At 36.4% G+C, this 13,114-nt stretch overlaps 1 protein-coding gene across 1 annotated transcript in view; it reads right to left on the minus strand.

The window, feature by feature from the left end:
* Nucleotides 1–516: 516 nt before the first annotated feature.
* Nucleotides 517–13,114, minus strand: part of LOC115902324 (cytochrome b5 reductase 4) — a 30,157-nt gene continuing 17,559 nt past the window's right edge. The window contains exons 11-16 of the mRNA XM_030945759.1: nucleotides 8,524–8,664; nucleotides 7,197–7,337; nucleotides 6,431–6,581; nucleotides 3,638–3,724; nucleotides 2,043–2,207; nucleotides 517–1,139 (exon numbers count right to left, since the gene is read on the minus strand). Of these exons, the coding sequence (XP_030801619.1) occupies nucleotides 1,085–1,139; nucleotides 2,043–2,207; nucleotides 3,638–3,724; nucleotides 6,431–6,581; nucleotides 7,197–7,337; nucleotides 8,524–8,664 (740 nt within the window). The 3' untranslated portion in view covers nucleotides 517–1,084. The remainder of the gene's footprint in view (nucleotides 1,140–2,042; nucleotides 2,208–3,637; nucleotides 3,725–6,430; nucleotides 6,582–7,196; nucleotides 7,338–8,523; nucleotides 8,665–13,114) is intronic.

Below are 13,114 nucleotides of genomic sequence, written 5' to 3' on the forward strand. Positions count from 1 at the left end.
GTATTAATGCCACAACTACAAGTCTTGCTTCTTCAGAGGAAGAAATATCACTTCAACACAACAGGAAAACAGAAACAGTACTAGATGTCACACAAAACAACACCTACATAAAATAATGACAGCATCTAGAAGGGGAGTAGCTGCTCTACTGCTTTTTTCTCCCAGATACTATTAGGCTGCAGATTACTGCCTCCTGATAACTCATTTTTAATACTGGAGTGTAAAAAACCACATTGATGGAAATAACCTCACTTAATACTAGTGCAACCTGTCAAATATTTTTAGATATTTCTGTGGTATTGACCCTGCTATCTGTGATGTCATGTTTTTATCTCCAGATTGTGTCACAACAAAGGATGCCTGACATCAGTCAAATGGTCACATGGGAAGTTTTGTGGGAGACCAAGACTCCATGGCTCTGTTTTGATTTCTCAGCTGGAGTACTAAGCTTGTGGAAACCTTTCTTTATAGCACTTAAATGAAAATACAAAAAAATTTGCAGAAATACATGAAGTAATGTAAAATTATTATTTTTTTATTATTTTATGTAAATTTTATATTTTACCAAAGGTACTTTTCTTCTCTGTTTACAAAGACAGAAATGTATCTGGATCACTTGCAAGTCAAATAAGAGACATCAGATGAAAAGGAAAATTTTTCAATGACCAATTACCTGAGTTACAGCGCAATATTTAATTTCAGACAGTATTGCTCTTTGGACTTTTTACAGTAAGAAATAATAAGCTTTATCAAGTCAAAACCTTAATCAGAGCTTGTCACAAATTTCAGAATTCTCATGAACCAACAACATGAAACACCTGACATAATGTATACAATACTTTTTTGCTTGCCTCTACAATAAATTAATACCCTGGATGACTTAAATATTAGCAAAAATATTTACAAAAAGAAGATAAAACACAGTATAAAACTTCTTTTCCAAGATATGCTTCTTCCAAGAAACAGTTTGGTACCAAGAGTGAAATTTCAAGTCTTACAAAATTGTTTCTCACTTATTTAAATTCATGAAGATAAATAAATAATACTGAATTATACAAACAAACATTGATATCCTCCTATGAGTTTATGCAGTAAAAGCATGTATCTCTTCTTGGGAGTATCCAAGGTCCTTCAGATATCTGAAAGTCAGAAATCAAGTTGGCAATATTAATATTTGGAACTCAAAACCCACCACAGACACAGATGAAGCACAACTTCAGCACCACTTCCTTGTTTTTATTCAGACATGCACATTCTATTTTATCCCTGCAAATACATTTAGAAAACAATCAATGCATAGGAGCTCAGATATACTACATAAACCTTTTGGGTGATGAAAACAATTTCTAAAATTACACACGGATATCATCTGAATTATCTCAGATTTCTCAAGAAGCAGCATAATTATTGGCCAATACACGTTGACTTCAGTAGGACTGCAGAAATGCAAATGCCATCATATTCAATATTTTGAAGCTGGGCTTCAATAAATTTCAAAAGAGAAATTTATAGGACCTTTTATCTTAAAACATGTATTAAAAAAAGGAAAATAGTAGGTACAGACACAAATAAATGCATGAATTTTAAAAGAATTGAGAAAAATGCTTCTGATAGAACAACTGCTTTGATCCTCTGTAACTTAATTTATCAAGCTAACACCAAGAAAGAAAGCTTATTTCCTATTATTTCAACTTTTCTATGAACATCAAATTAAAAGCAGCATTTAAAACCTTGGGGAAAAAAGGTCACTGTTAAAGAGCTGCTTTTAGAAAGTTCTGGACAACATACTAAGTAAACTCATGAAACTTATACATTGCTGATACTTACTTAGCTACACATAAATATAAATATACTCCTCAAGTATGGTGCAAGGTGATTTTTTTAGTTCCTTTTTTTGTTTGTTTAAATTTTGAAAATTTTCTTAGAAAGCAGACAACATAAGGGAATTTTTAAAGACTACCAAATCAGAAACACTACAGGTAATTAGGTGATCAAATTCTAAAAAATTTCTCACTTTCCAGTTCATTATTTAAGATACTTACTGTACTCCTTGTTCTGTAAAAGGTGCTGGACCACAGATGCAGATAAGCACTTTGGAGTCTCTTCTGCTTCTTTTCACAAACTCAGACAGAAGAGATGGAGAAATCTTCCCCTGTTTACCTACCCAGTCTTTTGATGGTTGTGAAAGAATGAACTGAACCTCAAACCTGGTAAGGAGAAGAATATTTCATAAATATTACCCCCGATTACAAATCTGCTACACAAAATGCTAGTGACCATGACACTGATGTTTCCTATGATTATCTTCCTGTTCTGCTCAGCTCCCCACTGCAGTATCAGATCTCACAGATATTTAGTCATTCCTACTGATCAAGTCAGCCAAATCACCTCCAATATTGAGTATTTATTTAACCAAATCTTTCAAAATTAAAAATTCCAGCTTTCTATTTCTTACAAAAAGCTCTAGCTATTAAGCTGGGCATCAATTAAGATACTTAAGCACAGATTTTACTGTTCCATTAGCACTTTTACACAAATGTTGGTGTAGCTCAATACACAAGCAGTGAGATAAGAATGCTTGGCCAAGCTTGTGAATATGTCAGTACAATGTCAGTAATGAGAAAATACTCATTACTGAACGCTGGTTTCAAAAACTCACTAACAGAATGGTAACTGAGTAAAAACCAGACACTTCTGTATCTGAGGCTCCTATGGAAAGGGAGAGCAGGCTTTTACTGTATATTTGCACAATGTCTAGACTACAAAGCTTTGAATGTGCCAGACATCACTAGGGTATGAAAGAGTACTGATTTTTCACTTCAGTGTTGTGAAGGAACAAGTGATTTCTATTGAGGAAGAATTCAACTAAGAATTAACCATAAGCAAAACATATTTTTATCACATAAAATCTAAGCAGTGACAATTTATCTTGTGGTAACAGCAAGGCAACTGAAATTAAAGGGTAACCTGATAATCCTGTGTCTCCTGACAGAACTATGGCCTGCTGAACTAATTTAACATTACATGTGCACTACTTGCATTTTAATCTGCAATTACACAGTAATTGAGGGTAAAATGCAACAATTAATAAGAAAAAATTAAAGTAATGCACCTATTTAAACTTTGAATTTGTATATAAACATTTTCATAACCAGTGACACCAAAATTTTTAGAAGACTTCTCTAAATTCAAAATGTTTCTCCTGGGGTACATTCTCCTTCTCTCTTCTGTGTTCCTTTTTGCATAACTGTTTTCTGTCGTTAAGGCTAAGGCAAATTTTTTCTGCATCAAAAAGCTTCTCAACTTTTTTATTAGATGATTAGATGATTTTATTAGATGATTAGATGATTTTAAAAATCATCCAAGCTAACATATCATCCCAAATAATCATCTATTAAACACTGTAAATCAAATCCCTGGCTTCCCATGGGACCTAGAGAACATAACAACATTGCCTCTGCTAGGCACCTGTGAGCAATGGATCTCCTTCCACTCCCTAGGTCTCATCATATTCTTAGCTAAGAGCTTACACAATAAGAATCTGGCCTTGTGCCAAAGCTGAACAGTTAGTCTAAGCCCAGGACTTGTTCTGTACACAGAGATGTTACAAGTTATTCTCCACAAGACTTTTAATTACCTTTCATCTTTAAGAGCTAATTGCTCTAGCTGGTTTCTCCAGAGTATGTCATCCTCAGTTTTGTTGAAGAAGATCAGCTTCGCTGTCCTTAAAAAAACAAAACAAAAATTAAAATTAACTGCAGATTGTTTCTGTTAAAAATCAGAACTTAATGCATCATCCAGAAACCTTTTACTTATATTTTTTGTTTTCTCCAGAGGCATTATAAGTCAAAATGAGCCACACTGAACAAGCTTTGAAAAACTTGCCTGGTATAGGTAAAACAGCCTCAAATCAGCTATGCTCCATCTTTAAATACTAAAATCATCTTATTCAGAAACTAGAATGTGCCAGAACCTTTACATGCTTCCCAGGGCCCACTTCTCTGAAAACATGGAAAATAAAGCCCACTACACTGAAGTAGTGCTCTAAACAGTGACATGGTGCACCACAGCACTGAATGTTACTCAGGTGGTGGGAAGTCCATAAAAAGTGCATAGGAAAGCCATGCATTTTGTTCATGGGCACAAAAGCAGAAACTGGTTATTTGGAGAATGGTGTTTTGAGACACCCTACTCCCCAGGGTAGACAAAGGTGTCTGCTGCAGTTCTGCTCAGTACTCAGCACTATAAAGAACAGAAAATTACAAACTTGGAATAAACTGGTCACAATCTTGCTGGAAATAAGGGAGAACACAATTAAAATGAAGAGTGGAAATTTAGATATGATCCCCGCCAGTAAAGAAAAACTGGTTGACAGAACGATAACAAAAATTTAGACAACAAATAAGAAGCTTCATCAGCCCTTTGTAAGGAAAGAGAGTGAATCTAATCTATTGGAAACTACTTCAAGGCATGTAGATTTTAATGAACTAAAAACACTGGTATGCAAGGTCATATGGAAGACTGCTCAGAAAGAGGAGTTGGAGACCCTTAAAGGATTTTAAAATGGAGGAAGGAGATAGAAAGCTAAAAAATTACCTTCTGAACAAGACTAATGATGAAAGTGGGACACTATATTAAAAGTGAATATGACAACAGAGGGGTAATTTAGGAATGAGAAGCTGGAGACAAAGATACAATGATGAAGGAGAATCAAGAATAGATTACTAGCATCCTACACTTAGGATGAGCATTAGCCCCCTACCTAGTGGTTAATGTCTTTGTGCTTCAGTCTTCTTTAAGAAATGTACCCACCTGATTGCAATTATACACAACCAGTAAAAGGAGCAAAAAATCCTCATCTGAAAAAGGAAGCGTAGAGGACCAACATTCTTTTATGGTTAATACTTTGGCCAAATTTAATTTGGCCTGTAAGAGAGGAAACAAGGCTGCAGAAAAAGCATCATGACTTGATGCACAAAAGGATAGTGCAGCAATGAAGGGAACAAATTGTTTTGCCTGTTTACAGTAGGCAAGAAATAGACTTGCAAGACAATAGGCAGACTTTGTCTAGACAGTAACAATGAAAATCCAATTGTCTAAGCCCATCACAGCAGATGCTGCCCAGGAAAGCTGAAGATTCTCCAGCATTCACAGTGCAGCCCCAGAGGTTCAGCACCACTCACCCAGCACTCCAGACAGAGGTTGCTTTGGCACCCTCAGGAGACAAGTCTGTCATTGCACAGATTATTCCTCAGCTTTCTGCAATTTGTGTCCTAGCATATCCAAACCAAGCTTATGGCTAATTACTTTGCAAAGTAAGATCATTCTATGCAATACTGCTCATATATATACACACATATGTATCTCATACAGATAAAGATACATATATTAAAGACAGTCCTGGAATCTGCCTCAGTTCAAGTCACTCCAGCACCTAACCAGCCTCCACAGCAAGAAGGAAAAATTCATTTACTTTGACTAGTAAGGAAACAGATGCTGCTGACCCTAAACTAACACTGAATTCCCATACGAAATTGTGCTGAAAAGAGCTAAAAATGTGTTCCCACTTTGTCAGATGATAGACTCATCCTTTGGCTTCACAAAGCCAGTCAACCACTTTTTATCTGCTACTGACAATACAGGACATTTTGGAAGAACCAAACAGTACAGTCTCTTTGCTCACAAAATAGGATTATATGTAACTGCTGAAATATGACAATCTAAGAATAGTGTCTGGATTTGGGGTTTGTTTTTTTGGAAACAAATTTTTGCAGTCTATGTCATCCTCTGTAGCTTTAGTATGAAGATCAGTGTACAATTAATCTCTCTGTGTTTCAAAAGCAGAAGTGCTAGTTCTGCAAGACATAACAACCTGTTCCCGTGACCAAGAACAAGTAATGCCTTCTTCTGTAGATTTTACAGAGTACAGAATGCATATGCAATACACATCTTTTCATGAATTCAAATATACTTAATGCTGTACTTACATAAGTGACATATAATTCTTGTGTGAAAAGCGGAACTCATCTGGGAACAATGTGTTACTGCTGCTTAGCAGGTGAAAACCATTAGCTAACTAATCTAATGTATCAGAGAGAAGCCATAAGTAAACAGTTGCAGCCATCCTCAGTCCAAAACTCAGTATCTACATTGTAATATCTCCATACTAAAAAAAGACAACTAAATGTGAAGGTAATAAAAAAAACCCAAACTCCTTGAAGTGTCTACTCAGTGAGCTCATTTGTACCACAACTAAAATTCAAAATGCAAATCAGTCCACTACGTTGATGGTAGCCAATAAGCAAATAAGTGGAAGTTGCCTCAGCCTCTGACAGACTCTTCCCTAAAGCATGCCAGAAAAATGCTTTCATACCATTTTATTTTATTAACTGTTTTATTAACTCTGAAGCTTGTCAAGAAGTCTACATACCTCAGACAGCTAACTTCAGTCAGAGCAAAATTCAGCAGCTTAACCATTGGTGTGAAACCTGTGCCTCCTGCCAATAAAAGGAGATCTTCTGAAGTTTGAACTTGTGACTTCTTGAAGTTGCCTTCAGGATTGCTGACAGAAATATAGTCTCCTTTATTTAAAAAATTAAAAAGTAAACATTAATTTCATGAAAACAGGCTAATTAGCATTCTGATTTTTAAAGGCCATTTCATATTGCCTTCATCTTTGTAATATTAGGGTTTCTTTCAGAAAGGCACTATACACTTCACATAAGGATCATTCTTGTTAAAAGAAGAGATGTACAAATAAAATGTTTTGCCTTGATGAATTTTACCCAATAAGAACACAAACATTTGCAAAGTCAGTATTAAAAATCTACTTCTGTATCTGAAATGGAAAAGGAAGTACATCCTAAGTCCCATAAAACAGACTTCCTTTCTTTATGCAAAAGTACAAGAAGTTGTTCTCAGAGCATATGACATCAAAGCCATCAACTATGATGTGTGATACAGCCCACACACATCACTCAGGAGAGAGCTTTCTGTAATGGACAACTCCTGTTTACAGTGAGGACAAGCCTTTACACTCAGGGAATGGAGAGTAAGATTTAAAAGATGTTTTAAGTAATTCCTGATTAAGCAGATAAACCATCAGAACATCACAATACTCAGACAAATACTCAGTGAATCTTTAAAAATAATGCAATTGTTGCAAAACCAAACACAACCCCCCAGCACATATTTACCAATTTGTAGGTGGTCAAGTGCCTGTGTGAACAATCCATGGGAATAAATTTTAATCATTAAATATATATGCACACCATCTTCTTGGAAATCCAGTGGCAAAAAAGGCAACACAGGTGTGTATGGTTTTACTACCTCTGTCCCTAGAGAGCAAACAGAAATCCAGCTCAAATAATATGAAAAGTACTCTACATCCAGATACTACAAGTACCAAAATAAGCAAAGAGTAAATAAATAACCTGTATATACCATAAAAATAAAACCATCCCATGCTTTTACACAAGTTATTACTTTCCACTGCACCAGTTTTTATTACAGAATTGGAAGCCTTCTACTTCCAATTAAAAACTTGAGTATGTTATTTCCATGCTACTTAGCAATTCAGGACACAGGATGAAAAGATCTTGAGTCATCCCAAAAGAATATGAAAATCTAAACATTTTAATTAATTTTCAAGTACCACAGCCTGATTTATTTTTAATTTAAACAGCAGATTTTTAATACTGCAGAAGTGTATTTTCTTGCAGTATCATTTCAAAAAGCTATTGTATAATGACAGTAATACCTCAAGAGCTGGACACTACTAAAGAATTAGGAAGGGAGGAGGAGGAGATGGCCATAACAGTTCTCAATTAATGGATGTTTAAAAATTCTTCTGAGAAGTCTCTACCATGTATACTGCAATCTAAGTGCAGTGACCAGTATAACTATTAATATGCAAATTTTCAGAAGTACCCTTTTAAATAGTAAATTGGCTATTTCTTTGACCTTCTGTTTTCTAAGCTTTTGTAAAATTTTGAAGAATAGTACACCGAAAAAAAGCACGTGATTTTCAAGACACATTCCTCTCATAACCTCACATTATTGTTAATATTGCACAACTGGAGTGTAAAGCAGAGTTACCATGACTACTATAAATCCCTCAGAAGAGAAAAAAAACCCAAAAAATTGCAATAGTACCCTTCTCATTTCAAAAAAGCTGAAAACTAAAAGGAACTGACTAATAATATATATACATACACATACACTACACATATATACAATAACCTTCCCACACTTCAAAGATGAACAGCACTGCTTTGGCTTTTTCTAAAGGGAGAGCTGGCAGTAGAGACAATAAGGTCACCAGTAAATGCCAGCCATCTCAATAATTAGCTTTCCATTAATACTAATCCAGTCAGTTCATTATTAAGTACTGATTGTGATCCTGGAAGCAGAGACTTGCTAACGACAATTAGGGAGTTAGTGGCCATGGACTTGGCATTTTCCCAACAGTATGAAAAGAATTTATGTAAATACATCCATTACTACATTCTCAATTTTTCTTACCTGCAATAATGTGTTTGAGGTAAACATGTTGTCCAGTAGGAACACGGAGATGTGTTCCCTTAGGCAACATTAGGCAGAAGAGTTTGGTGTCATGGGTAACTTCTGTCTTAGAAACCAACTTGCATTTTCTGTAGAACAGTCCTAAAAACATTTTATTTGTTAATTAAGTCTCAATCTGTAATTCTGGTATTATATATCTTTCAATAAGAGAGACAAATGTGTGTATTTCAGTATATACTTATAAAAAGTCAATAAATAGATGCTTCTTGTATGATTACTTATGATAAGTTTTATAATTTTGGACTAAGTACTCATTTATAACATTATTTTAAGAGCCTCTGAGTTATTGACTGGGAATAAGTAGAAAAGCACCAAAACCCATCAGAACCATTTGTACCACACTGCACCTGCACTGAGCTCCCCATACAAGTACATCACAGGTACACACACCTAAGCAGACCAAAAGCAGCTGGTAGGATGCAAATGCAAACAAGCCAGCACAGCACCAGACTGCCCACAGCCACCCAGCAGGCTGAGGGAGGTGATTCTGCACCTCTGTTCTGTTCCTGTGAGCCCTCACCTGGGGTACCCTGTTCAGCTCTGGGGTCCCCAACATAAGAAGAATGTTGTGGACCTGCTGGAGCAAGTCCAGAAAAGGGCCACAAAGCTGAACAGAGGGCTGGAGCATCTCTCCTGTGAAGATACACTGAGAGAGTTGGGATTGTTCAACCTGGAGAAGAGAAAGCTCCAGGGAGCTTATAGGAGCCTCCAGTAAAAAAAATTATCATGAGTAATTTTTTCTCCTCTACCTTTAGGAGAGCATTTTTCAGCCAGGCCTTTGTTTCAGCACTGCAGTATTTTAGGTCCAATCTGGAACATCAGTGTGATCACAGCACCACACCGCCTAAACAGGTTTGTAACTCAATCCCAGTGGATATTTTTATGTAAAGCCTCTCAAAATTTCGCAGGCTCATGTATGATAATACTTGAGCATGACACCCTTCTAACAACACTTTCTACATTGGAGCAATTTCAGTGAAGCAATCATTTTTTTCCCCCTTTTTTTCCATGGTATTGAAAAATACTCATGTTGCTCACATGAAAAGCTGAGCTACTCATGAAACAGGGGAAGATGCAAAGGAAATTCCAACCAGGCATCACCATGAGGATGGTCATGTCCAACACTGGGACAGCTGCTCAGAGGGAGTCTGTCCTTGGAGGTATTCAAACCTTGACTGAACAGCTTTGAGCAGGTCAGATCAGATGACTTCCAGAGCTCCCCTTCAGCTAAGTCAGTCTACAATTGGCATTTTTCTGCCTACACTGGTTTTCTTAAAATATTCAAATAGCTACTAGTGAGTTACCCACTACAAAAGCCTGCAGAAACACGATGTAAAGCTTCTGACATGGAATAAATATTTTGTTATTAAGATTTTCTCACATCTTTCATCTAACGTCCTACAAATCCCTTATTTTGAACGAACAAGCATTTCAGATGAATCAAAAGAATGCCTAAAGCCCTGAAAAAGTGGAAGTCAGTAATTCTACTTCATACCAATCTTGAAGTAAAACAAAACATCATTTCTCCAGCTATATAAATATTATGAAAAGTTCGTTGAAGTTTGTTTTCTATCCTTCTTTTGAAAAACAATACACAATAAGATTGCAAAGTACAGTAGTCAAATAAATATGCCAAGATTGCTGTCAATTCTGCAGACTTAAAAAATTGCTTAAAAGGATGTGTGAGGTTGGTAATGTAACCCTTAACACTCATCAGCTAATACTCTTACACATATTTGGGCGTGAAGAAAGAAGTTAAAAAACTGATTCATCAACTGATTCACTGTTCCCTGACAATTTTTTCACCTATCCAACCTGACTAATTCCAGCCTTTTCCTCATAAATAACCTTTATCTCCCTATTTTTAATACACATATTTTCACAATTGCCATACAGAACTTTTGTCCTGATTCATCCAATATAACTTTTGGAAACTTTCTAAGTAAACTTCTAGTTCAGACTGTAGTCTTTGCTACATTAACTAAAATTAGTTCATTATCAGTCATTCCTATAAAATCTGAGGCCACAAGCAAAAACAACTGTCAAAGCAGAAAAGCCTTTCAACAAAAGGAGCTAGCCCTTAGTAGCAAGCTGAAGCCAAACAGTTGGTTTTGTCAACCCACAAAGCTGTGTCACTGTCAGATGCCAAAGATTTATAATTTGCTACTATACAGAAGCAAAAGGTACTGTTCTCTCATCATGATGTCAGTATCTAGCAGTAAATCCTATTTTTTCAAAGTGACCAAAGTAGTTAGCGAGTAGATTAGGTTGGATTAAACATTTTGCAGACATCAAGTGGCAGAACTGCAGCTCCTGATCTAGGAGAAGCAGCCCTGCAGCCCCTCACTACCAAAGGCTTGCCACAAAAAAACAATACAATCATGGGCTAGAGACATCACTCTGTAAACTCATCTTCCACCTTTGCTGGGTTCAAGAACTACAGTACCTTGATTTATAGGCATACAAATTCAGTTTTAGTAACAAAGCTGCTATACAGGTAACAATAGCTTTTGGAGAGTATCATCCTTCTGCATACTGCATGTTCTTCCTTGTCATGAAAGGGAGCTTGAGAATTTTTTTTAATGATGTTTTTTGCTTTTCTTCAATGATAAAACTTCAGTGGCAATTCTTATTTCTTAGTTACTAGTCATAATCCTAGTGATGCTGCAGTGGCAACATTAGCCTGTTGGCTTGGGAAAAAAATGAATAGCTCCACTACCCTTCCACCTCAGGTAGAGGAATTCCACCCCATTCTCAGAAAGCATTTCCCACCCAAACATGCCCACCAACCAGCTAAATGTAAATCCTTATTTTGTTCAGGTTCTTGGTTATGGAGCCTCAAGTACTACTACTGCCAATGGAGTATGCTAATGGAGATAGTGCAGCTAATGGAGGTTAGACCACAGCTAAAGGAAGGTGGCTTCCCACCACTTCCAGCAGCAGCCCAGTTTTAGGAGTTAAGACAACCATGATCCCTCACTGTTGCCCATCAAATCATCAGTACCCTCAAATGCTTCAGTTAATTACTAGATTTCACAAGCTATCTCACATTATCCAAAGAAGGCTAGCCATGCTCTTGCTAGATGGCCTCTCTCCCCTCCCAAAATAAAGTTCCCACTGAATCAACACCTTCTAAACTTTCCCTGGTTACGCAGCACTCTGTCACAGTGTCAGTCTCACCGATACACAGTAAGTGCTGCAGCAGCACTCTGCTCCCTTCTGGTACTCCCAACCAAAAAGCCTCTATGATCTTCCACTTGATCTGTACAAAAACCACTGCACAAAACAAGGAAATTGCATCCCACTTCAGCCCTCAGAGGCAGCAGCACCTTGTTTCTTTACTGAACATCTGCCAATAGTTGCACACTCTTTGAAACAGCAGAACTTAGTAGATAACTTTCCAAAACAGGAGTCTGAGTAAAAGTTCAAAATCATTTTCAGAAGGAAGAAGCAGTTTATTCTCCATGGGAAAACACACACACACCTCCAAGTCATCCCTACTAACATGCAATTTTTTAATTGCATATGGCTACTGCATTTATGTGCATGCTCCCTCATATGTGGGCTTCCACACCTTATTTCCCAGAAAAAGCACCAACAAGAAAATCACATCTTAATACCTACATGAAAACCTGCACTCTATCACTATGCTGTATGATATTTTTGTTGGTTGGAAGTGGTCAGGTTTTAGGGTTTTGGTTTTTTTGTTTGGTTTAATGAGAAAGCTCTATTTTACTTTTCATACTGCATTTGAATTTCACAGGATGCCAGACCTATGACCATAAGTTTTTGTTTGCACTTTTAATGACCAGTGTCACAATTCGTACCCAAAAGTAATGTCACCAACCCCCCTATACTGACAATCTAATTATACTGAATTGTGTTTTCTACACAATACTGTGGGTTATAAATAATTATTTCTCCAGAAAACTAAGCACTTAATCCTTCTTAAGGAGTAGAAGCAGTATTGAATATTCTTCTGTGTCTCCTGACCATTCTAAGACACAGTGCAATTAACTGAAATTGAAGTCATTTTGAAAAAAAAAAATCCCCTTCAACTTTGAGGAATTTCAAAAATTCTCCTCATTCCTTCCAATTAACTAAAATACACTGGCCAAAATGTTAGTATAAACTCATCTGGAATTTGAGAGTACATAGGCAATTTATCTGGGAGTATGACTTTCCCAGCCTATGGCGAAAAAAGTTGGGGCTTATTTTAATTGTTTCTTCCATAAGCTTTCAGTTCCATCTTTGCATTAAGTTGTTTTTCCTGAGGAAGACTTTTATCACTTTTTTGTAGAATTTAGACATGCCTGCTTCAAAAATAAATATTAAATAACTTTATAAAGCATAGATGCTTCTGGTCACACCCCCATACTTTACAAACTATTTTATGAATGTTGTCTTATCAACAAGTAATAAAGACATAATATCAAGTAAACTTCCAAGTGTCAATCTTGGCTGGTTTTCAGCCCTTCTTCCTGTGCTCTGAATACAATGTTTTAACTCATCAATACACACAGAAATACTA

Source organism: Camarhynchus parvulus, chromosome 3 (genome assembly GCF_901933205.1).
Source record: "Camarhynchus parvulus chromosome 3, STF_HiC, whole genome shotgun sequence".
NCBI classification, from domain to species: Eukaryota; Metazoa; Chordata; class Aves; order Passeriformes; family Thraupidae; genus Camarhynchus; species Camarhynchus parvulus.